The sequence below is a fragment of the Triturus cristatus genome, chromosome 12 (genome assembly GCF_964204655.1).
Source record: "Triturus cristatus chromosome 12, aTriCri1.1, whole genome shotgun sequence".
NCBI lineage: Eukaryota > Metazoa > Chordata > Amphibia > Caudata > Salamandridae > Triturus > Triturus cristatus.
In genome coordinates this window covers 23,537,582-23,564,151 of record NC_140595.1, presented here as the reverse complement: position 1 = coordinate 23,564,151, position 26,570 = coordinate 23,537,582, and the positions used below count along the sequence as shown (strand labels likewise).

Below are 26,570 nucleotides of genomic sequence, written 5' to 3'. Positions count from 1 at the left end.
AAAAAAATTGTATTTTACCTCCAGGCTGTGTGGTCCTGTTAATGTGGGTTTGCAATAGAGTATAGTGGGCGCTGAAAAGGCGTCATTTCTAGGTACCAGCATGTGTTGAATAAATACAAATGCTTCGAGAAAGGCGTGTTTGTAAACGAAAGCCTCGCCTGGCCGCACGTGTCGAGCGGCTGCTGAGGCGCGCCTCGGCGCGGACATGCGCAGCGCGGGGTCACCTCAGGGACTCCTCTCGGGCTGCGCTGCGCCTCAGCCTGGAGGCGCCAAAGCGGCGCAGAGAGAGCCGTTGGGCCTCACCACCGGTGCTAAAGGGGCTGGTGCGTAAAGAGGGATTTTCGTTTTCACGCTTTCCATGTTTGCATTCCGTGCCAAAAGGGATGAGGTGCTGTAGTCTCAAATTAGCACAAGAACTCGAATCAATGTTTAAATGCGGAAAGTAAATCCTTCTATAACTCCCCCACGCCCGGAAAGAGTGGTAGGCTCGACTTTGGTGTCAAGTGCGTAACTTTGCCAGGGCCCATTCCAGAGTTGGATTTTCTTGTATACTGGAATTACAGGGAAAACGGCAAAACATCTGGATCTGAAAATTCAGGCAGTAATATTTTTGTTCTTTCAGGCAAAAATCGGTGCGTGTGTTTTGCAAGGTCCAGACTAGTAAAAAATATGTAGTATATCACAAACTAACTCGTTTATTCGTGTTCATTTGAAACCAATGCACTTTCTTTGCATATTAACGACAAGTCCGAGATCTGCACTAGTCTTTACTATTCCTTGTTGAGGTTATGTTGGGAACGCACTAGTTCAACATGGCCGCTGCAGCCCCTCGGCATCCAGCTCATAATGCACGCACCAGCCCTCTTGCCACGTCTCTCTTCCATGTCCATTCCGGATACTAGCCGGCTAGAATTGGGAGCCGCGTGACGTCACGCAGCGGCTGTCCGGCGGAGCCAAGATGGCGGCAATGGCTGCGAAGGTGAAGCAGGACATGCCGCCCCCCGGGGGGTACGGCTCTATCGATTACAAGAGACACCTGCCTCGGAGGGGGCTCTCTGGTATGTGAGGGAGACATCCAGGATTTCTATACAGGGGAAGTGCCGGCTAAGGTACCTGTCCTCAGAATGGTCGCTATATCCAGTCCTGGACTTATGTGTGGAAACCCAATTTACCCTATCACACCCTATGCAATTTTCTGAAGGTGCAAAACCTTCGTGTATGCAATGACAGAGAGAATAGGTCGCACTGGGGTCAATACGTGGACACCTGCTTCAAGTGTCATTAATTGTTTGGCCATTAATTCAGACATTTGTAGTCCTGCTGTTTTTTTCTGATGCAGAGGAAAAGAGTACGGGTAGTACCGCTGTTTTAATAATGTAATATAAAAATGCAAGTCTCAGAATGCAATACAAAATAAATGGACAGAGGCAGTCATTCATTGACATGGTAGGCTTGGCAGAGCTGTAGGAAAGTCACTTTGGTGTTATGGATATGACCTCCACTCATACTAGAATTTTAAATCCAGTGGTGTGGAGTGTAATAAAAAAATAATCAATTTGCCCATGGGACAGTTTGCTTCATAAATCTACTTAGCCTATATAAAAAAAATACTTGTCCCTTTGCTGCAGCAGCAAACTATAGCAGCAATTCCACTATAATAAAGATCTGAAATTAGCCTTTTTGATTATGCCAGGGCTCATACTATAGTAGGGTTTTAATTCTAGCAGTTTCCTTATTTTGCCACATTCTGCAGATCTACTTACTGGGCTGGAGGTAGCTTCAAGCAATGTTCCAGGGTTGGAAACCCCTTCTGAGTCTTTGCAAACCTACTAAACTAGTAGTATATCGGCACACAAAGTAGTTTTGTGTAGTGCCAGGGACTACTTTGGCAATGTTTGCTTTTTGAGACCAAATAATATTGATGCTTTTTTTCCGATGTTTGTTATATTGGCAAGGGCTTGGCAGCTCCCACACAGTTTTACAAAATCCATATCAAAACAAGACGCATTGACAAAACCAAAAGGCAGACCACCAATATCATACCTGTTGGCTTTGCCAATGCTTGTTTATTTTCTTGGTTCCCATAATCTTGTTGAAACTGGTCGCTCTGATTTTCCATTATGTATATTTTTTGGAAATACTTGCATGCATCAACACATTTTACTAAATGATGCTTCAAAGAAATGTTATGTACAATTTCACAGAAATTTAGCAACACTTTTTTTTCCTAGTTTCATTTTTTTGTGATCATTTTATTTTGAAAGCAAATGATCATCAATCTTACTTTCAAGCTTCTGCAGATATTTGCATTTACTTGGAGAGCCTTCAGGACCAGTATATGTAGCTTCATATTGTTAACCTTTTCAAACACGCGGACACATGTTTACACCAGAACCACTGTCAGAAGTGCAGTCCAAGCTTACAAAATTTCCTTGGAGTGCGCACCCTAATAAGAAAAGCTTTGTATTAATGAACCATGAAAACAAATTTGAACAGCATTAACATACGGGCACCTATATTACCTGAGACAATGCCATTCCCTGACCTATAATTTGATACTGTAAACTGGCAGCCAAAGGGTTTGTGCTGCAGGTGGTTGGGCCTTCTTGTCCCAAGGACAAAATAAACTTGAAAACATTTTGTCCGCGACCCCAAACAATATGTCTTGGGAGTCGGGCAATAGGAATTGCGCACCCCTGTAAGCCACTGAATTGGTACATGTCCCGTCACTGGATGAGAGAATAATGTTTTTTGGTTGCAAAATAATAGAGTTTTGAAAGTCTAAGCAAGAAAAAGTTTAGTCCTCTTCAATTCTTTTTTTTTTTACGTAAAAATCTGAAGAATTTTACTTATAGAGTGTTCACTTGGAAGACCATATTTTCAGAGTTAAACGAAGATGGCTTGTACAGAAGTAGGACTTTTGGCACCCTTCATGGGTGCAGAGGGACTACGATAACAACACCTGTTGTCATAGGAGAAGTATATGAACAGATAAAAGAATGATCAGTTTTTTTGACAGTGTACTGTTTGTTAAATTTTAAAAAGTTTTGACTAGCACAAGGAGGCGACAGTGAGGATCACAATATGTCATATGTATCATAAATAGTTCAATCTATTTTTTTCTCATTTTCTGGGATTTATAATTCATATTTAGTGATAAAAATAAATCTACAAGACTGCAAGTGATAAGGCCAGGACAACCTAAACTTTTCTGTGTTTCTATAGGGAAAAAGGAGTGCAGTGATCGTTGTAAACACTCTATAGCAATATTTGAATTTCCTAAGTATGGAACCTAAAAGCTTTCAAGTGTCCCAGTATTAGAATTGTGCAAGGAACTGTTATACGCTATTAGATAAAATCAGTAGATTTTCTAATTAAATATCATCACTTCATCACCCGTGCTCCGATGAAATGCAGAGAATGGCTGGTGAGGTTCGGTATTGACTGAGGGTCTTAGTCAACACTGATTCACCACTCTTTTAAGACGGGGCAGTGCATCAGTCGGATTTACTCTGAGAAGCACCGGGACTGTACTTGAAAAAATGTGTCCTGGCAAATTTGTGACATCTGGTTACCCTAACGTTGGCGTGAATGGACTGTAGCATTTGCCTCAATAGCTCATGTACTATATTTGTTTCCAATGTGGTGCTAGTGGCGGTGGTAATTTTTGTGTGCAAATTGACTACAAATATTTGACTTGCATTTATATAGTACTCCATTCTGCTGATGAGATGCCAGTTTATCCCCCCCCCCCCCCCCCCCCCCCCCAACAATGTGCTGCAATGCATTAATGGACATGTAGCTCACAAGTGGGGGAGTGCCTGTTGGCCTTTGTGAGAAACAATTTTGTTGTCGAGTGGTTGAACAGAGTGGTGCTGTTACCTGACTTAAGTTTCAGTACACAAAGGTACCAGAACGTAAAGAAAAAAACACCACTGGATGACCTTGCTCAGGGAGCCAGGACTTCAGTGTTATGCTTTAGAGGCCATGCCTCTTCAAGATGGCGCATTGGCTGTTTAGCCAAGACATAAAGAGTTGAAGCCAAGACCAGACAAGTGTGCTGTATAATGGAAAGCACGTTTTCGATTGGTGCACTAAACAAGGCGTGTTTTCTAGGGCTTTAAGACAATTCTCTTAATGAATTGCACAGTGTACTATAGCTTATTTGTAGGGCCATGCATTGCCAGTGTGATTACTATCCATCTCATTGGTACTCCTTTATCAATCATTTGTAAGGTACAAGAACGAGGTGGACCCACTTTTTAGGTCGAGCCTGGGCAGTGCTGCTCTGCGAGGCAGGTTGTAATCGGTCTATGGGCTTCTCAACACGCCCATGTTTCTGGTTGGTCGGTTGTCTGACTTTCAAAATTCCTTTACTGTGGTCGGTCAGTAGTGTCCATCTATCCTTTATTTGGGTGGTTAGTTTCCTCCCAGTGGACATCACTGATTGTTTCTTTTGGTTGGCCAGCTCTAGCCATCTTTTGCCTCTTCGCCCGCACCCCCCTCCCACCCGTCATTGCTGCCGTCCTTCCTGCGCTGCTGATTGTAATTTCAGTCATTGTTTTATTTCTGGGCCATCTCTGGCCATCTGTTGCCTCCTTGCTCACACCCCCTCCCGTCATTGCTGCCATCCTTCAACAAATAGGGTGTTTCGTCTCATACCTGAACATCATAGAACAGTGATACTCACAGTATGGCCTGGGAGCCGCATGCGCCCCTCCTGACCTATACATGCGGCCCCGTGAGCAGCAACAGCACTTACTCGACTCAGCGCTAACATTAAAATAAGTGTTCAATATAAAGCAAAAGCTTATTTAAAGGTTAATTGCAGTTAAACAATAGGAAGTAACTAGGCCTTAACTTTAGGAACACCGTAATTTTTAAAAACAGCAAACATGTAAAAATACGATTAACTTTTCAAAATTCATAAATTGTAGTTCATTGACCTGCGGAACCATTTCACCTTAGTAAATCAAATTATAGCAGTGCATTCAGCAGTATATATATTTTAAGTGATGGTTTTCAAACATGAATTTAGAAACGTTGATGCTTTCCCCCCCCCCCCCCCCTCCCACCCCATGCTTGATATTGACGTTGGTGATTACATCCAACCCCTGGAGATGGTTTTGTACAGAACACATCCTGAAGTCATGTATTTCAAGGTCCTTTTATATGTGATAATGAAGAAACAGAAGGTAAATTGAAATAAAACAATTGCCCAGGGTCTCACAACTTGTTCAAGTGTAGAAGCTGGGATTTATCACAGGTTTTCTGGTTTCACATTGCGCAATTGAGTTCAGCCATTAGATATATATGGTTTGCTTCCCCTACACCCACTTTACAACCCTCCTCCCTCGCTGGCATCAGTGCGGCCCCAAGCCTTAGAATAACATCTTGTTTAATTTTCAAATTCTTTTTGTGCTTTGTTAATTTTGGCTTACAGGCATTTGTATCTTAACTGTCAGCATGCTGGAAATGTTTTGAAAACTCAAGGAAATTCGCATTATGCATTTTTCATTGTTGTATTCTGTGTTAGTTTTCGACACTTTATTTGGGTCTTTTTTTTTTTTTATTTGATTGTGCACGTATGGTGCGTCTTGACACCACTGATTACTTACAGATGGCTCCCGGATTCCATTTGTTCTCTTGATTGTACACACAAGGGTGAATATTAGCGTTTCAGTTATCGGACCTTTGGAAGCACCACGGCTTTCCATTTGCACACATAAGGCTTTAAATGGGCGTTACGATCAGCTTTCTTGTTCGTTTGGGTAAGTTTTGATCTTTCCTTGCGGGTGTTGTGGTGCATTAGCATGGATTCCTCATAACCTCCATTGTGTTTTGTTTTCAAGCAGCTTACCGGTTAATTGTTTGCTCAAAGGCTCAGGTATTTCATTCTGCTTTCGTTAGCGCTTCTTTTGTGAAGTTCCTGTTTTTAAAGTTTCATTTTTTTTTTTTTAAACAAATTTTATTTGTCAAATGACATATATAGAACAGGGCCCTGTAACCCACGGACATCTGCACAATAAACATATATCATTGTGACTTTGACTTTTCAATATGAGAATCAAGAAAAAATACAAAGCGATACAAATAAATAGAACCACAGAAAACCCACCCAAACAACCCCCACCCCCTTCGCACTAACAGCTTCTCAAGATCAACCGAGCCATGAAGGTTGTACCATAACCGCTCGCTACTATATACTATAAAATAAATAATTACAGTTCGCACCCGCATAGTAGAGTTAAATTAAATCGAGGGGCCCGAGGCCGGTTCAAGCATCAAACCCCGGAAGTCCGCCCAACGCTTCCAGATTTTAAAATGTTTCTGCGGACAGCCCCTTGCGGTGAAAATGGGGAGTTCCAGGCCCATACAAAAGTCCAGTCCCTTATTCCATGCCGACACTGAAGGCGGCACTGGCGCCTTCCATGCCCTAGCAATGTCTCTCTATACCAGAGTAAACCCCAGCAGCATAAGATGGCGTTTATAAATATTGCCCCCAATTCCCTCCATGATGTGTAGAAACACTAATTTCGGAGAGTGAGGCATGTCCCAGCCCAACACCTCCGAGAGACAGGTCAGAACCCCTCTCCAGAACCTTGACAAGGAGAGACCGTGCCAAATCGTGTGTAACAGGGTCCCCTCCTTCCGCTCGCATCTAAGACATACTGCAGAGGCCACAAGCCCTGCCCTCCACAAGCAAACCCGTGTAAAGTAAACCCGATTGAGGTATTTAAATTGGACACGGTGCGGGCGCACCGCTATGACAGCCCCCCGTGGAGAGGCCTAGGCCTCCGTCCAGTCTTCCTAGTCCAGTGAACCAGCGTCCCCTTCCCAGGTCTCCCTAAGCTTCTGCAATGTCGGGGAGCAGTGAGTAACTAGGGATTGGTAAATCTTAGAGATCTTGTGGTCTTGAAGGTCGCCCATAAATACCTTCGCATCTACCGGACTAAATTCGTCCAGAGACTCCAAACCCTCTAGGCAAGGAGATAGGGCGTGACAAAATTGGAGATATTTGTAAAATTGGGTCTTTGACATTTGGGAATTGTTCTGTAGGTCCAGGGTTGAGATACCAATGCTATCCCATCCCAGAAACCCAGACAGAGTAGCTAGTTGTGGCAAGCGGCCATTATTCTAAATGGGAGTTTCCTGTGTCAGTGTGTTACACCACCCCATCCTCCGCAAGACATGTCGCCAAATCTGGAAAACCACCTGGGTTGCCAGTGGCAGGAAATTGCATATCTGCGCAGAATACAGAATCGTGTGGAGAGATACATCCCCCATAAGACGCTGTTCAAGGGTATAGGCTGGGTCATCCCTACCCCCGTACCACCATTCGTTTAGGACAAGCAGGTGGGATGCTATATAGTAGGATAAGTCAGAAATCGCCAGACCACCGCAATATGTGGAGGGGAAGCAGGTCCGCAAAGCGACTCTTACCGCTCACCCCGCCCATAAAAGCTGACCCAGGGCAGCATTAACCTGCCTGAACCATCTAGGGGAGATCGGGTATGGATAATTCTGCAGTTGATACAATAGCCGGGGGAGTGAGACCATCTTAAAGATGGCCGATCTACCATAAATAGACAATGGCATGTGTGACCATGTCTTAAGATCCTCTTTCACACGTTCCCAGACCGGAACAAGATTACTTTCCCATGCCACTGTGGGTGTGTCTGACAAAAATACCCCAAGATACTTAATCCCGCCGGGGACCACCCGAACCAATGAGGCCCAGGAGTCAGGATCTGATGCGTACCCGAGAAGCCATAAAGTAGACTTGCTGGGGTTTAGGTAGAGACCCGACGATTTCCCAAACACCTGCATAATACGAAGCAGGTTCGACCACGTCCGGTCCACATCCGTAATAAAAAAGAGAATGTCGTCTGTGTATAAAGCAATCCGATCCGACAAACCATGTGCCCATTCAAAGCCAGTCACCTGCTCATCCATACGTACCCAGGCGGCTAAAGGCTCAACCGCCAGGGCAAACCAATACGGCGAAAGCGGGCAGCCCTGCCAAGTACCTCGTCCAACAGAGAAAGTTGAGGAAGTAGAGCCAGCAACACGCACCGACGCGGTAAGATCAGTGTAGAGGGGGGGGGAAAGTAGGACAGAAAGCGCGGTCCAAGATTTAACCTGCGCAGCATCGCGAATAGATACACCCAACTGAGGGAATCAAATACCCTGTCCATATTAGCCAGCAGGAGCGCTGCCCGTTCACTGAGCCCCCGAATGGTCACAACAGCCACTTGTGCCCGTCTAATATTCTGTCTGGTAGCTCTCTGGGGCATAAACCTGGCTTGGTCTGGGTGTACCAATATAGTGATGTGGGAGCGCAAACGGTTGGCTATCTCCTTGGCCAATATTTTAGCCTCAACGTTCAAGAGAGAAATGGGACGATATGCAGCATGCTGATCTGTGGGCCTGCCAGGTTTATGGAACACTACTATCTGCGCGTGTATCCAATCACGGGGAAGACTTCCCCGGGACTCCTCCGCCACCCTAAGGAAATGGGGTCCAAGCTGTAAAAAGTATTTCCTAAAAAATTCGCAAGGAAACCCGGTGGGCCCCGGAGCTTTGCCTGAGTTAAGGTCACCCAGGGCCACGCCTAGTTCCTCTTCCGTGAGCAGGAGATCCAGCCCTGCACTCGCTTCATCGGACAGAGCCCATGGCGGGAGATCATCAAGAAAACGGCCAATCACATCTGTGTGAAGACACTCTTTGGGGGCATAGAGCTCTGCAAAGTACATAGAGAAACTCTCAGCAATAGCACCAGTGTCTGTAAGGGGCTCCCCCGTCGGGCCCACTATACCTGGGAGGGGCTGGGAGTGGAGCAGCCCCTGCACAACCGATGGAGCATTGTGCTCGATTTATCCCCCCATTGGTACACTCTACTACGCGTTGCCAGCCATGTAAGGCGGGCCTCATCCAGAAGAAGAGCCGCGTAATTTTGTTGCGCTAGCAATAACTGATGGTGTATGCGGGTGCCCTCAGTACCCCTGCTACGGCTATCTGGATCTGCAATATTGGACTCTGCTTGTAGAAGAGCCTCCCTCCGGTCTTACGGGCTGCCGTGCAACACGATATGTCTACGCCCCGTATCATGGGCTTCAAGGCCTCCCACAGAGACTCGGCCTGTGAAACCGAACCCACATTAAGCGTCAAGTATTGGTCGAAAGCACTCTATGTACTCCCTATAATCTGGCTTTTGGGGTTTCTACGTCGAGAGACGCCAGCGGAAGGGCTGTTTTGCCCAGCGCATCCGTACCATAACAGTGATCGGCGAGTGATCAGAGAGACCCCGCAGGAGGATATCCACCTCCAATATCCGACCAGCAGCTGTCCGGGGGACAAATAAATAGTCCAGGCGAGAGTAGGAGTCGTGGACGGCAGAAAGATACGTGTATCCCTGCACATCCCTATGTAGCCGGCGCCAGGGGTCCACCCAATCAAGACCTGACACCAATGAGGAAAGTTTTGTGATTTGGTGAGCAGTAACATTGCCCCTGAGCCTCCAACGATCCTGGGAAACGTCCATCACATCATTCCAGTCGCCACCCACCGCGGATAAGCCATCCGGCATATCCGCCCACAGCATCATGAGCCACTCTGAGACCCCAGGAAAGCGGAGGAGGGACATAGACACAGCCCAGCACTACTGATTCATCCCTAATTGAGCCCTGTAGGAACAAGTATCGCTCCTGAGTATCCTCCCACGTGTTAACATGTGTGTAAAGAACTTGGCGGTGAATCAAGTTTGCCACCCCTGGGGACCCCTGCACAAACCCTGAGTGGAACACCCGAGTGGAACCAAACCGCTGGAGGCAGAGCGCCTTTGAGCCCATAAGATGTGTCTCCTGTAACATAAGTATGTCGGCCCTGGCCCTCTTCGCCTGCTGGAGAATGGCCCCTCGCTTGATCGTATCTAGTACCCTCCTAACATTCCAGCTAACCAGTTTAAGAGTCTTGGGAGGCCCCGGGGCACCATTAGATGGAGCGGCCATGGAAGTCTGTGATAGTAAGCATTGGTGCCAAAGGAATCATGTGGTGCATGCATTGTACTCTGACAGTACTGTAGCATAGTGCGACCTGATAACAAAAACAAAGACAACATCCTAACCACCCCTCCACCCCATACCTCAAAAACAATGAAGCATCTGTCGCGGCGGGTGAGGCCCATAGACCCCAATGGGCAGTCTCGGCCCACCTCGACCAATGGATCCCCAACTCACAGCCTAATGTCAGCAGGCACTCCCTCTGTCAGATGGTCCAACAGAGAAGCCGGCCTTCACTTGGGCTCCTCCGAACCAGGTAACAAAATCAAAGATACACAGGGCTGCAATCGCTCCATCCAATCAGGAGACCGATGTAGTCCATCAGGAGGCCGAACCAGCCCGGAGGATTCACTGCAGGAGTGGGTACGACGATTGGATCTGGAGCGTCTACGTTCTTTAGGCTTCGTTTGCGGCTGCCTACAAGCCACCTCTCTAGATGAGGAGTCTGTTTCCCGCTGAGGCGGAGTACGAGGACGTAAGTGAACAGTCTCATCCGTCCATTGGAACAACTCCTCCGGTGAATCGAAGAAGAGGGCGCGGGATCCATACACCACCCGCAGCCTGGCCGGAAACACCCCTCCGGGAAGCCCACGAAGCGGAGGTTGTTACGCCTGGCCCTCCCCTCTGCATCTTCCACGTGTGTCTCAAGGCCCCGCTGGGACGTTTCAGGGGTGGCCACCCGCTTCTGTAGAGTGGCAACCTCATCCTCCACGCCAGAGATACGCATCTCAGTCTCCATGATGCGGGCCACGGCATTCCGCAGTTCTTGTCGGAGGAGCTGGACTGCGTAATGGCGGCCATAAGCGCAGCATTGTCCGGTATGTCTGGTGCAGCCCCCTGTGCTCCCCCAGGCGCCGCAGCAGAGGCCCCAGGACCTGTATATTTATAAAGTGTTTAGCCGAGTTCCCACCGGTCTTGTCCATTGTCATGGTGACAATGAGGCCCTTCTGTACCTAGGCCCCCAGGCGGTGGTGTCCCCAATCGCTGCCCCAAATGATTACAGGCCCCACCACGTAGTGAAGGAAGTGGCACCCTCCAGTGCTAGTCACCGGCCCACACAATGTTCCAGGCAAGAGGGTGAGTGAGGCAGGGGTAGGCAACAGAACAAGAAGTACGTGACCCGATCCAGCCGCCGATCGTGCAGACCCTGGCTGATGAGGGGAGCAGCAAAAGAGGGGGCCAACGGGAAGCAGGTAGGGATCAAGGGTAATCACCCACTGCCGAGGGGTAACACTGCTGCATCCGGGCCCTCTCTACAGTCCCACTCACGCTTGTGGCTCCAGCCAGCAGGATACGTAGTCAGTGAGCCGGGGGGAGCAATGCTCTCCTTGGGGGGGCTCCCAATGCGAGTGTCTCCTACCACCAGGTTAAGTAGGGATGAGCAATGTCTGTCGAGGGCTCCCGCAAGCCGCCTCCACCAATGTTCTCCCGCGTGACCCAAAATGGCCACCGGGGCGTGCACGCTACTCACGGCGATCAGGGCAGTGTCCGGTGGCGCAGAGGACGCGGAACCAGCGCTTTCCCATGGTCAGCACGGCGGCCGTCGGACGCGATCAACAGCGCCCCTGCTTCTCAGTCCACCTTCCTGCTGCTGCCCGACGAGGCCGCCGACAGGGCAGCTCGCTGTCTCCCCACGGACGGAGGTGGCCGCCAATAGCACCACCACAGCTCAATCAGGAACGAGGGGGAGAGGGAAGCCTCCACAGGACCCCCGCAACCAGAAACCGAGAGCTGCCGCCGCCCGCCGTTCCTACCTCGCCAACAGCCCTGCTGGCACGCGACCTCCAGTTTAGCGGGCCCTGGGACCTCGGGCACCTCTAGAAGGTGTGTGCGTGTAGAGGCGGGTTGAAGGTATCCTCCAGTTTCTCCCAGGAATCGAGCGGAGGGCATATTGAAGCAGTTAATCAGAGGAATGGCATATAAGGAGACAGATAGTTGCGCACAGTGTGGGAGTGTTGCCGTTACTAACCTTGCCTCAGGCTGTTTGTACTAGCACCAGGCAGAGTGGCTTAACATGTATCATTTTTCGCACTTTAAATTCCTTACCTAGCGTATTGGAACAATTGATGATATTGCCCCTTCCTACTTCACATACTCTGTTCGCGGTTTTCCTCCTCTGCCCCTTACAGTCTGATTTTACTGGCACATGTCCTCACCACAGACACTAACTCCATCTACGCATCTTCACAGATTTCGTTGTCCTGCCTTCTCAGTTCACTGGTATGTTCTTTCCTCCAAGGTCAGACGAGTGGCCTTCCTCAAAGTTAAAATTAGCACATTGTTCACCATCTCTTTAGCAATGGTTCTGTAGAACAGCCCATTATATATTACAACCTCTATTGGAAATTCAATGAGACTCTTTTCGCTTGGAGTACTATTCCCATGCAGTCAACCTGGTTGCCACAAAACTCACCGAAACCTAGATCTTCATGTATGGTTAGAACAACACAATAGCAATTAGTTTATAATTATCTACAAACCTCTCCTGTTTCAATGCTAACTTCCCTAAGAAATACCAACAACAGGGATTTGATAAATGCTAATTTTCTGTATCGCTGCAGAGTAAAATAATATTGGTCTTATTCTGCCCAACCATTAGTCCACTCTTAATCAACAAGTGTTGTGTATCTATAATGACAAACCATTTGCTAGCATTTAATAGTGAATCACTTCATGACTAATGTAGATAGATGAACAGAATTTCTACGTCGCCTCTTTAACATCTGTGTTTTAAGATGAGGTCTTCTCTTGACCTTCTACTTGTTGTTTGGACTCCCTTTTAGTGATCTTTACAGAGCTTGTTTTTTCCCTTGTGCAGGTTACTCCATGTTTGCTATTGGGATTGGCATGAGCATATTCGGATATTGGGCTGTATTCAAGTGGAACAGGGAGAGAAGGTAACCGTATCCAGTTTGATGTCTCAATATGTAGGACAACTTGTGTGATGGGATAGTGTGGTAAATAATTGTCTTCTGGCAGGCTGTCTTGTATCACAATGTCTAGTAGTAACAGGATTGGGGAGTGTAGAGGAAGAGCCCTGCACGGGCACTGGAGGTGGATACATCCTCCACAAGGAATTAGTTATTAAACATAAGGATCCACCCCTGGAGGAAGAGGAACAAATAATCTGGGTATAGTACACTGAGGTAATGACGGGTGCGTGTCCCAATATGGTTGGGCACACACAGTGTTGTTTAAATACCCCTCACTCACCGGGAATGGCCCATGGTGTCATGCTTCATCATAGGGGTCTTCCCGCCCCGCTGCTGGACGGGGCGTGCTACGACCTACGACAACGCGGGAGCACTAATGATAAAGTGCTATGTGTGATGCAAAGGGAGGGTCTTTTTGGGACACGTCTTATTGGGACATGCACCCGTCATTACCTCAGTGTACTATACCCAGATTATTTGTTCCTCTTCCTCCAGGGGTGGATCCTTATGTTTAATAATTGTATCACAATGTTCCAGGCCGCCAAATGCATTCACTAATTTGTCATGTTCATCCCTTCCTCTGTTCGAAGTAGAGCAGCGGAATAAAAATTGCAAAAATGTTTTTCGTTTTTAAATAAAAAATATTGTACTGCTGTGTAAAAGGTTTTCTTCATCAAATGCAAAAGTATGAGTAACTTTCCTCCTTCTTCAAACCCCAGTGTGGCGTCCTGCCTGTGAAAACTTTTTTAATGTTAAAATGGGATTTGTGATCCTTTTTGCCTGACTTTTGACTGATTCCCATCACCCAGATTTCCAAACCCATGTCAGTTTTGATAGAAACGTTACCAGGACACGTGTTCCATGTCTCAGTATTTTCCACTTTTTGAAAGTAAACCTTAACACACTTTCCTGTTTCTGATCATATAATGAATTTAAAGACTGTTGTTGTAGCAGGGATGGTTCCAGACATTGGAGTGCCACTGTTGAAGCGGCTCATTGTTAGTACTCTGACCCTAAAGTCTCATATGGTGCGTACTGTAGAGGAAAATGTAAATACACATTGGCTGTACTCTAAAGCTGGTTAGTAATCTTTTCAACGGATTTTCAGAGAGTAGACCGCTGGACAACTTTTATGTATGGTGCATGTAGTATGTGTCTGAAGGTACAATCCCCCAGCCACCAACACCGTCCCCCACCCCAGGACCCCACCAACTCTGATGCCTTGCTCAAACATGGGGCTCCAAAGACTAGTATCTGAAGGTTGCCGCCCTCTTCTGCACCTAAGTTTTGCTATTTTTTAAATTGTTTAAGAATGGAGGACTTAAGCAGAGAGCAGCAGCCAAACTCATGTGGCCATCTCTGATGCCTTCAGGATCATCAAAGCAAAGCTGAACTTGGCCATCTAGGACTGTGCAATATTTCAATTTCCCATTAAGCCCAGTGCTGATCACAAACGTGTTGCAAGTTTAGAGCTCAATCTCTTCATTTCAATCCCAGTCAAATCTGGAATTTGTATAATGGGCACAATCTGGTCCAACCACTATACCCCCCCCCCCCCCCCGCCCCCCCCCCCCCCAAAAACACAGTAGTAGCTCCCTCTTAGGAAAGCTTACCAGCGGAGCCAGTTCTCCTTGCCGTAGAGGATGGAGCACACATTCAGTTTTTCTAAACCTACACAGCTTTTGTCTAAATAAGGATATGTACTTATTGTGTAGGGCTTGTGCCCCTCTCTCCGAGTTTTGATGGCCATGTCTTTTAAAAAGGATCAAATGACCTGTTACTTGTATCCTGTGGGTAATTGTAACCCAACAGTGTGTTGCCCAGACATTACTAAGTGGTGCAGAGAAGAAAGTGAGAGGGCGTATAAAAGGGATATGAAGTTCTGGCTATACGCAGGGTTGAGGAATAGGTGACACCTAAGGTTTTTTGGGTCCCAGGTTTCTAAGACCAGTCTTGAGGCTGAGATAACCTCTATAGCCCAGTTACTTCCTGGCACACGTGACAGATCTATTACTGGGCCAAGGAGAAAACATGTCTCTGGGAACTGGGGTCAGATGGTGACCACATATAGTTAAAAGTGAGTTCTTCTGTGAAGTGCTTTGCAAAGCCCCCATTGGGAGAGCTTGTGGTGAAAGGAGACGGGCAGCTCATCAGTGGGCAATGATCAGGAAATTATGCAACAATACCTCCAGTAGCCTCGTTCTTACGTTACTGAACCCTCTTAATATATCATAAAGCCATATAAGCAAATTGTTGCCCTTGCCAAATATGTTCTTTTTTTTATAATACTCAAGTTAAAAAAAAACATAGTATTTTCTGTAGAGCTTAATTTCTATACAGACGTGCTATTTAAGCCCATATGATATCATGAGATGTAGGCGATCCTCCTGGGAGTAAAAATACTTCATGGAAATGTTTGTTACTTATGTTGATTGACAGGGAATACAGAGATTTGCATTTCTCCAGGTCTCATGCTCCCCTTGCATGAGATGAGCTCCTTGCACAGAACCTCCTACGCACCCCTTTTTTAACCTGGCTGCTTCTACTCCGGCATCGTCTACACTCTCACATACCTTCATATTTGGAATGGCGACTTAGAGCAGCAAGCAAGAACAGTAGATTTCCCGGTTGTTTGTTTGTTTGTTCTTCTGGCCAAACTACATAAAAAGTGTCTGTTAAATGATGCCCTTCAAGTGTGAAATATGGCGCATCTCTTTGACATTGGGAGCCCTCTCTTAGAAATTGAAATATGCTGTTTTTAATTCTGCTACTTAAAGTCTTTCGATCCAGACTGGCGGCCAAATTACTGACCCTGTCACAGTGATTCTAAAATAGTTGAACATTGAATGTGTCACAACAAGCTCAAATTAAATGGAGCTAAGCTGGAGATTTCGCTATCCTTTAAACCTTCTCCATACTGAGTCCTGGTGACAAACAACGGACTGCAAACCAGTTCCTGTATTAGGAATCTGCAATAAATTTCCCTTCCAATTGAAGCCGGTGAACTGTTTTTAGTAGTTATAATAAATAAAACGTTGGTGTAGGTAAAGGACCAGGGGTGCAGAGTGTGCTTGCCAATGGCTCGTGAACTTGAAAAAACAACCTCAAAGAGCCCCGTCACATTTACACCCAAAGCATGTGCACCTAGCATCCTTATCTTTGGTACCATGGAGTGCAGTTTTCCTACCGAGAGTCCTGCACTGTGCTCATGCATGCTACAAACCATAACTTAAATCGACAGGTTGTATTTAGTATTTTTTGACGGCAGGGTACATTCAGTGCGACGGTGGACTTGCTGTATGTGAATCTATGCAAGAACAATAGTTTCAGGTAAGTAAGCCTTTTTCTAGGATTTGAAAATCACAATTGTGTGTTGTGGCAGAACCAGAAATAGGGGACTTCGAAATAACCCACTGCCCCTACACTCTTTCATGTCCAGGCGCCTGCTGATTGAAGATCTAGAGACACGCGTGGCACTGATGCCCCTCCTGCTAGCAGAATCTGACCGAAGGTGGGTTTCATTACTGTGGCTAGTATTCAAGTTGTTGGTACGGTTCGTAGTGACACAGACAAATCTTGAGGTTGATCAGGCACATATAGGAACAGTATCACTTTGCAAAGACTTTTGGACCCACTGTAACTAAATCACTATTAAAGGTATGAATAGCAAACCAATGAATACCAGTATTACTGGGTGCAGGGTTGGCCTGGGCTGGTATTACCGCGTGGGATGATGTATTATCACCCCATGCTATCCCTGATCCAAGGTGCAACACCTGTAATCTGCAGTTTTTTCCTCAAATGATTTTACAGTTGTCCTTTCGTCTCTGCAGATCTTGGTGTCCTGCTCGAGACGCAAACCTCTGTTTACAGCAGTAATGGGAACAAGATAGAAAGAGAACGAGACTGTTAGTGAGATGCTAGCAGCTTTTAGTTGTAGTTTCACAGGAGCCTCCTTCACGTGAGGTTCTGAATATGCAACCTGTTGCCCTTGGTTATTTAGAAAGCTTGTTCCAGTAAAGATTACTTTTTCCTTGTAACATATTTTTGTTTTCTAGGCAGAGTAAAAAGTGGGGCTGAGAATCTTGGCAAGACTGTTCAACCACCTGTAGGCAAAAATAAGGAATTGAGTGTAATGACTTGAGTCTTCATCCATTCTGTGCAGGTCCATGCAAGGCAGGCCTTCTCACTTTCAGGAGTGATTGTTTTGTCTTGTTAATCTAACAAGAAGATGGGAGGGTGTACGTATCCCAAAGCCCGTGATTGGGAAAACCTGCCATGAAATAAGATTATTCATTTCTGGACCTGGTGGAATTTCCTTCTAATGTGTAATGATGAATATAAGCAAGCCTTGCAATATAGTATTGAGATACTGTTTGATTAATAGGTGCTAAAGTATTTGTTATTTTGATTCACACTTCACTTGGTGTTTTCTTGGGTAAATCCCTATGCTTGTCGGAGCTGTAAATTTAAAGTGGTGCGTGGGTTTCACAGCTGCTTTTTCTGTAGGCTCGCTGTAATGAAGTTCCCTTTCCCTGAATAGAACTACACTGCGAATTCCCAAATCAAAGAGGATGCAACCATTGTGTTTACTATTTTCAAACAATCAAGAGTAATAATTTAAGAGACCGAAACCAGTCGTGGGCATGCCTCTGTACCTGTTAGGAGGGGACGTGACCTGGTACTTAGTATTATATGGTTCGTTTTGGGTCAGAACCGTGACTCCTTGCTTATGGCTCATCCTTGTCTGGAGTGGCGCACTGTATAAAAAGCAAAAAAAGGACTATTGGGGCCCAAAGTCATTATCAGTAGCTGAGATTCATTCAAGCACTCCACTAGCTCTTTTTTGTTCCTCTCGGATCCCACGATGTTTTGAAGCCTGTAGTTTTGATTAGAATACAGGTCTTATATCTTTGCAGCTCCTAATTCGTCAATCTTCTTTTCAGGACGATATTAGTAAGGAAAGTGGGTCCTGTTCTGAGCAGGAAGTTATAATTTGTGCATAAGAAGTGCTTTGTTACAGTTTTTGATCATGTGGTGTCTTAACTGGCGAGTCTTCACTCAAACGTTTTGCTTGAGATTTACACTTCTTTTGAATTTTTTTTCCCAGTGTTTTGCGGCAGATGCGGGAGAATCTTGAAGAGGAAGCTAAAATTATGAAAGATGTTCCTGGCTGGAAGGTTTGTGATTTTTGTCTCTTCATACTTCTTGAGAGCAGTCATCCAGTTCAGAGCGGTCGTGTAGTCCTTTAGTGTAGTCTGGTTGTGGTGATGGTGCAGGCCTTGAGGAAATCATTTTACCCACTCGCTATGGCGGGTAGATTCAAATATGGAGTTCAATTGTCGGCTTATGTCAGCTTAAAATTTTCTTCTTATTTTATCCCGTAGGTTGGTGTTTACTTTTCCATCTCTGACTGCAAAGTTAGAGGATTCTGTATATTGAACTGTCTAAAAATCATGCGGAAGGGGTCTTAAATGGAAGGCTGTGGGATGTCGGGATTGTTCTTTTCTAACACCCAACATTTAAATAACTTATAAATGAACTGTACAAATATTTCAAAATATATTTCAGTAGTTAGGAAAACCTACTTTGTAAGTGTGTGAGGGAAACAAAGATTTTAATAGGATCAAAACAAAGCATAACGCTTTGCTTAGTGATGTGTAAATAATTAATATTTTTGCTAAAACCCAATTTCCGCACATTGTTTTTGATACACAGTATTAGCAGTTGACCTGTTTTGGTTGGATAGTCTGTGTACATTCCAATTGAAAATGTGCGCTCTGTAAGTGACAGTATGCTACCACATCATGCTTTAGTAATATAATTATTAAAACGGTTTTTAAACATGAACTGAGAAACGTTCCTGCCCTTGTCCTGATGATAAAGCAGTTAGTGACCTAGGAGGCAAGTTGGGGGTCATGTATACCCTATTTGTAGGCTCAATTTGTATTCTACGTGGAGCAAAAGCCTAGTCTATTAAATAAGAAATATGCTGATCTCTTATTTGACAGTTGCTCTGATGTCTGATAATGAAGAAGAAAAACACTAAAATATCTGCCTAGGATCACAGTTTGAATCTAGTTGACGAGTCCAGCAGATTACCATTGGGTTGAGTAGATAATTCAAGTCGCTAGACTTGCTGGTCTGGTAAAATTGTGGTGGTTGTTGTTGAAGGTCACCTTCTAATAGAGAATAAGCGAACCAGCACCATTCTTGTCGGTTCGAGCCCTTCCGCAAGAGCCAGTTGAGAAGTTTGATGCTTCCGAGTGGAAGCCACAAGCTCCTGCTTGGCTCAGTAGATGCCTGTACTTCTAAGATTTGCTGTAGTTGGTTGCCTCCAATGGGACATGACTCCTCCCCCCCCCCCCCCCCCCCCATAGTGGAGCCACAAAAGAAGGTCGCAATGATGCTGATTGTGAGGTGTCCTTAAACTTATGGAGGGCCTCCCTCCTTTATAGTACCTGCAAGAGTGGAAACTTTTTTTTTAACTTCATACAGCACTTTCTATTTTGTTTATGTCCTATAAAGGAGAGGTACTGGTTTTGTTCAATTTACGGGAGCTTCATTCTGACTCCAGATGGAGGGAAGGCTTATTTGTCCTTGCTAGAATTTGAGTTGGAGAGCTTTCAACTCACAAGGCCACGTTACGGAAACATACACCTCTAAATGTACAAACCTAGTGCTCCTAACACCATAAAACCTTACTACGTGATCATGCACCCAAGCACGCCCCTCCTCCTGCCCTTGGGTATTGCTGAGTAGCCTTAAACTTGGAGTTCTGGTCTTCTGCTTCTCCCATGTACTCCTTCATGTGAACTCCACTCTTCAGCATCTCCATGTCCATTTGTGCCGGTTCACCTTTCCTTCATCACAAACGCGGGTCATGTGAATACTTCCTGTCTTCAAGATGACCATTGAGTTTACATCAAGCCTTTAGTGGTATCTTGAACCCCCTGAACAAGGATAGCGTAGGGAAAGTGGGCACCTTTTTTCTCTTTTCCGGAATGAACATAAGACCGATATTATCAAAATGTAAGGGAATTTGTAAACCAAAGCATGAAGCTGGTGGTGATACGTGGGCCCACAGAATGCGGCCCCGGAACAACGGCAGAGACTTTTGAAATACATTTCTTTGTGTGATGTATACTCCGAAAACGAGACCGAACATTGTTTATTCTGATCCTTGCCTTGAGAAAGCCCGTGGCGTGCCAGCCACTTTGGGGTGAAACACGTGTCAGCTGTTTCTTTTCACATCAGGCTCTAAATCCTGATGCTCTCAATAAAAACTAACCAAAGATACAGAGAACTCTTTGGGCCTTTATTCCTAAAAAAAAAAAAAAACTCTTTTGGTACTGCATGTCTCTCTCGTACTACTTCTACACTTCTAGTGGCATTAGGGTCGTTGCCACCTGACCGGCAGTCCTACTTCTGGAACACTGAATAAATGGTCCTGTCTGGGTCATGTATACCCTTAAGATTTACCCCTGCTGTTTGCTAAACGATACATTTGGAAGAAAAAGTGTTTGAAGCTAACACTTTGGGTATGTTTGAAGAGTGCACAGTCGCCTCCAAGAACTCTCTTGGTGCTAATGACAAATGAAGCATTTTTATTGTTGGCCAACTTGGTGGTGCTCTCTTTCTCGATCTTGGAAGAATGAAATACTGAGTGGACCTGCTGAGATTTTAACCTGTGGCTATAAGGGTGGAGCCCATATCCCTGGAGTGGAGGTAGGAATCCACTGCGGTAGTCGACCAGCTGTAAGAGAGGTTGGAAGAGCAGCTGAGGAATAGAAAGGTAAATTGCTGTCCTAATACACCTGGTGAGTGTGACATGAATACGATATACTAACTAGTAGGACAGGTAGATCTCTTGTAGGCAAGGCAGCGTATCCCATCTTGGCACACATCGAGGACTGGCCCCTGCCAGTGCTGCCAACAATAGTACCACCCTAACAACTAACTATCTCTCCTACAAGCTCGTTAATTCAGACTATTCCAGGACCCCAACAGCTATAAGAGTGGCTTGGTTGACCAGTAATAGACATTTTTAATGTATATTGTATTAATAACATAAATCAAGAGGGGAATGGATCACTTGTAACTAGAAGTAGGGGTTCTTAAATCTTAATTTGAAATTATAACACCTGAATAGGTGTTTATGAGAACCCTCAATAGCGTATTTTAGGGTGGTATGGGCGGTTTATCTTGGTTCTCCGCCTTTAGAATACGCGCCAGCATTATCATTGGGTCTCTTGTTTGTCATGCTGCCTCCACCTGGAGGGAACCACTGCTTCTTAGTAGTGATCAGTAATCTTGGTGCAAAAGTGATGATGGTGAGGTTAAAAGTATCACGCCCACACTGCCCTCAAGGAGTAAAATTTAATCTGGTGGGTGTGTGGGGAGACTATTAAAAGTGGTGGTGCTGTGGGTTAGATTATGTAACCAGAGCACTTTAGGTGTCCATATCAAAAGGTCGACATGTTTCTGCCCATCTAGTGCCCCAGGAGGGGGTCGTGGGGCATTCTTCAGGACCTATTCGTAGTGTGAGCTGGTGATGCCCAGTTCTCGAAATTAAAATAAGGCTGTCTTCATAAATATGATAGCTAGCAATGTCTCAAGAGTATTCTTACCTGTAGAGAAATGAGTAGAAATAATAAGAGACCATCAATGATACGAGCACCATATTTGGTGTTTGGTTGGGTTTTAAAAATAGGTGAAGAGAATTAGTGGATAAATAAAATGGCAATTCTTTGTGATACTGTAGAGCAACCTATACAATGGCCAATCTCTGATATACTCTGTAAGGAAAAAACCATGGAAATACATATCTATTGGTTCGGTACGTAGATCATAGTGCCGGACATATTCTTTGATATGTTTCCCTTGGTCTGTAAACTGTTTGGAATAACGAAAGTCGTGCCGAGCTCTGCGCTAACTTGTCAACATGAACAGTTCAATAAGAAAGATCATTCTGTAATTCGGGCAATGTTTGCAATTAGTATACTTCATGATTGTATAAACATTTGAACTCAATGCGAACCACAATCAAAAAGAGGGAATGGCGGATTACCTTGAAACGCGTCCGTATTTCGGCTTAGCCTTACCAGCATTAGCGTCTCGCCTATATTTGTAGAGCAGCGGGGAAGGGGAAGAAAGGATGAGGAAGGGAAGGTAGGGAGGGGGAAAGGGAGACAAGGGCATGGGAAATTACGGATACCGTTAGATTGTTGATCTTGAAAGCGGCTTCTTGATCGTCAGAGGGATTGTCCTTCCGTACCTCCTTTGCGGGCTGAGCACGACTTGTGCTGACGCTGGCTTACAGGACTCGTGGTGAACGAGATCCCGTGTCTTGCCGATTTTTAACCCTGTGTGTAAAAACTGACAAAAGACTTCAGAAATGTTCGTAAAGAGTGTTCAATAAAATGTAACTGACAAATGTTCTTTTGGATTGAAAGGGGTATAACCACTGTGCATGGTTGAATAAAACAGAAAGATATTTTATGAGGATAAGGTACATCAAATGCCGAAGTGGCCTGTGTGTATATACGTTCCAATCTGGAGGAAAGGGGAGTAAAGAGCGAGTCAGAAAAACCACTTTTAGGCGTATAGATCAATTTGCAGCAATTGGTCAGATGACTTGTACATTATTTGAAAGTGAGCCAAGGTATATTATCGTTCAGACCCTTAGTGTCTGTGCTGAGGCGGTGGACCCACCTCTGTTCTCTTTCAAAGAGAATTCTTTCAGCATTGTTCTTGCATCCTACCAAGGTTTCGATTATGATCCATTTTAGATCATCCACTGAGTGTCCCTGTTCAATGTAGTGATGGCTCATTTTGGTAGTTTCACGTTTGCATTTCACATTACTTCTGTGTTCACAGATTCTCACCTTTATTTTCCTGCACGACATTCCGATGTACCTGAGATTGCACGGACAGGTAATCATGTAGATTACAAAGGCTGTATTGCAGTTGGTGTGCTGTTTTATAGTCCATTTTAGATTTGGTGTCAGTTGGATAATCTTAGTTGGTGTCGTGAGATGACACACTGAACATTGTCCACATGGGTAGTGACCTGTGACTGGTTGTAGATCCCAAAGGGTATTTTTCAGTTTTGGCAGAGCTGAAGGTCGTGTGTGCACCAAAATATCTTTCAAATTTCTGGTCCTCTTATTCGCAAATCTAGGTTTTTGCCATTTTAAATCGCCAGAGATCAGAATTCGCCAGTTTTTGTTAATTATTTTCTTAACAGCGTTGCTTGCTGTGCTGTAGGTGGTGACACAGGTCGGTGTATCGTCTGCGGGGTTCCTTGATGTGGTTTGGAGTAGACATTCCCTTGGCTGGTTCCTAGCTCTTTTCTTGCATTTCGAGATAATTCTGGTTGGATAATCTCTTCTTAGCAGTTTGGAACTTAAGTCGTCCGCTTGTTTTTTGTATTCTGCTAAAAAACTGCAGTTACGTTTGAGCCGTAGGAACTGGCTGTATGGTAGGTTTTCTTTCAGTGGGCGTGGGTGGAAACTATTGAATGAAAGGAGACTGTTTCTAGCAGTTGGTTTGAAGAATGTTCGTGTTTTAATGGTGTCATCTTCAATGTAAATGGTGAGGTCCAGAAAATCTAGCTGCATGTTAGCTGTGTAGGTGAATTTCAGACATTCATCTTGTGCGTTCATCCATTGGTGAAATTTATTAAGACTTTCCTGGTCACCTTCCCAGATCACCATGATGTCATCAATGTATCGTTTCCAAAAACGGATGTTGGTGTTATATGGGTTTATTGGATTTTGTATGTACATTTGTTCAAATGCGCTAACGTAGAGTCCTGCTACGCTAGGCGCAAAGGTACTCCCCATCGAAGTTCCGTGTCGCTGTTGGTAAAGTCTCCCTTCATATTCGAAATAGTTTTCCGTAAGAGCCATGGTACAGCATTGTAGGATGAAATGTCTAGGGTTTTGGTATGTCCAGTTTTGATCAAAGAGTATTGTCTCTAAAGTTTCAAGAGTTTTCTGTTGGGGTAGGCTGGTGTATAAACTTTCTACATCGAAACCTACTAAAAGCATTGTTTCGGGAGAGAAGTTTTCATTCTGCAGGAAATTTAGTAGGTCGCGAGTATCCTTCAAATAGGTAGGTGTTTGTTGGACCAATGGTTTTAAAAATGGTCCGCAAATTGTGAGAGCGGTTCTAGGACTGATCCTATACCCGACACAATGGGGCGACCTGGAGGTGGTCTCCTCTCCTTGTGTATTTTGGGGAGGGAGTAGAAGTATGGTATTTTAGGTGAGGTCGTTCTCAAAAATTCCGCTTCATCACGCGATATCCATCTGTTGATTTCGGCTTCTTCCACCATAATCTTAATTGTCTGCTGTAGTCTTGCTGTGGGATCCGTAGTGATTGGAGGGTAGAATTTCTCGTCTGACAATAGGTCAAGGCATTGATGGTTATAGCCTTCTTTGCTTATCAGAACAATACTACCTCCCTTATCTGCTGGCTTTATTATTATGTCTTTATTGTTTTTCAATGTCTCCAAGGCTTGTTTTTCTGCTTTAGTTGTATTAATAAACCAGTATTTTGTTCCTAGTCTTTAAATTAGACAGACCGCGCCTCCATGTGGCACACGGTCACAAGCTCCAGTGTGGATAATTATGTGCCGGTGCAGAGCACTGGAAACCACCTGCACCCTGCTGAATATTAAAGGCTTTCACCTGATGTGTTATCAGGCACTGCACGCGTGTGTGTGTGTGTGTGTGTGTGTGTGTGTGTGTGTGTGTGTGTGTGTGTGTGTTGAGAGGATGTGTCCTGAAAGAATACCAGTTGTTGCAAAGAAGCTAGTGGGTTTCTTCAGAGGTTCCTGGGTGTCCCGTCAGCCCTATTGAGAGAGTATACATTGCGGTATTTCTGGAAGTGAAGAGAAGTGCAGTGAGTGCATTGGGTGGGCACGACTCGACTGTTAAATATGTTGTTACAGCTGCAATAATTCTACATGAGCTGGTCGCTCCTTGTTTCACCTGCAGGTTGGGGAGTCTGCCTTCCACACTGACCGCTGGGTCCCTCCGCTCATCAATGAGATGTACAATCTCCGCCCCCGGGAAGAGCTGGTGCATAAACGCTTTGGCTTCCAGCGCTACGTGTAAAGTTGAAGACTGGGGAAGTCGTGGCAGCGGCGTTCGCCAGATGTTGTATATGTGTAATATTATTAAAGATAAACTAGCTTTTCCTGCTCTTAATGTTTCACGACTTTTTTTTTTTTTAAATAATGAACGCGAACATATTTTTCAAGTGAGAGTTCCTCATTCTTGGAAAAAATGTAAAAAATCGTATCTAAAAAAAAAATATTTGTCCTCCTAAGGTTTTACTTCTCCTAATTTTGGCGTGTTCCCTTTCTTCAAGAAACTGTACATGTCCTGTCTGGAGATATCCGCTAGCCAGACGATTATTAACAACAGTCAAAGTACTTTTTTTACAACCCCCGGAAATCCATCTTTGTCCAGTGTGCACAAACCTGGGATCGGGTGCCAATAAACGCTGCATACAAAAGACATTTTTTTAAATTGGTTTGCAACCCGACTTGTAGTCTCTGTCGTGCCCTAAGTAAGGAAGACATTCGATCCTGTCAATTAACAAGCATTTGCAATGCATTAGGTCTCGCATTTACGCGAGTTTGAGCTATTGACATTGCAAATAACAATGCCTATTGGCATTGTCATTTACAATGCCAATCGCTTTAACTCGTGTAACTGCGAGACCTATTGCATTGCAAATGCTTGTTTAAAGCTTCAAGAGCAAATGCAGTAGCAAGCTGGTTGAAGTGCACTCTGCTAAACTCACTGACCGTGGTAGGGTATGTGCGTGTGTGAATGTAATCGCGATCGTGATCACATCAAAGCGGCCGTGCGGCCCGCGAAAGTGTAAGCAAACGAGTGCTTTCAGGCCTTTTTCTTTAAATATGTGTTCTAGTCACATTTTATGTTGCTGCAAGTGTTTACTCTCACCCTATGGGACTTCAACGCGCTATATAAACATCCGAATTAATACACTAAATAAACACGGTGGAGAGTGTTTGTGAAATAAACAGAAGAGGTTCAATAAAGTAACAGCTGGGGGAAGGTGGACAGTCTTGGGCTTGCCCCGGGCGCCAGGGGGCGGTAGGAGGGGGAATTCATTAACAGATGTGCTTTGATTAAGCCGCCGGAGCTGGGAGTGAAGTGCCCGCTTTGAAATGAAGTCTTGCGCCGATATGAATGGGGCTCTCGATGAATTATGGAGGGCGTGTGCGGATGTGTGCTGGCCGGAAATGGAAGGCACTCAGGAGAGAGGCATTTATCCATCACTCGACGACCTGATTGCCAGGCACTTCTGTGATATTCAGGCTTCCAGATTCACTGCACAGGCATTGAGGGGGGGATGTGGCCAGTTCATTAAACTTAGAAACTCTATAGTAAAGAAGAACTATCTTCACAGCTTCAAGGCACATGTGGTTAATAAACACGTAGGGAATGGGGGAGGAGGGGTGTGGGGCGGGGGCAGAGAAGAGGGCGCACTGTGGCCCGTAAACAACTAGCTGGTTTTATATGGGGCTGGCTGC

The 26,570-nt window shown here is 45.2% G+C and overlaps 1 protein-coding gene across 5 annotated transcripts; it reads left to right on the top strand.

Moving 5' to 3' along the window:
* Positions 1-891: 891 nt before the first annotated feature.
* Positions 892-25,207, top strand: NDUFA13 (NADH:ubiquinone oxidoreductase subunit A13). Of its 5 annotated transcripts, none has more exons than XM_085638409.1 (6): positions 895-1,058; positions 12,880-12,958; positions 16,434-16,505; positions 18,105-18,174; positions 22,874-22,930; positions 25,000-25,207. In XM_085638409.1, exons 1-6 carry the CDS (start codon positions 959-961, stop codon positions 25,117-25,119), a joined length of 498 nt encoding a protein of 165 aa, XP_085494535.1. In that variant the 5' UTR covers positions 895-958; the 3' UTR covers positions 25,120-25,207. The 5 variants fall into 5 exon arrangements, with proteins under 5 accessions (XP_085494537.1, XP_085494536.1, XP_085494535.1 ...); XM_085638412.1 differs by having other exon boundaries at positions 927-1,109; XM_085638411.1 differs by lacking the exon at positions 16,434-16,505 and having other exon boundaries at positions 892-1,058.
* Positions 25,208-26,570: the final 1,363 nt, after the last annotated feature.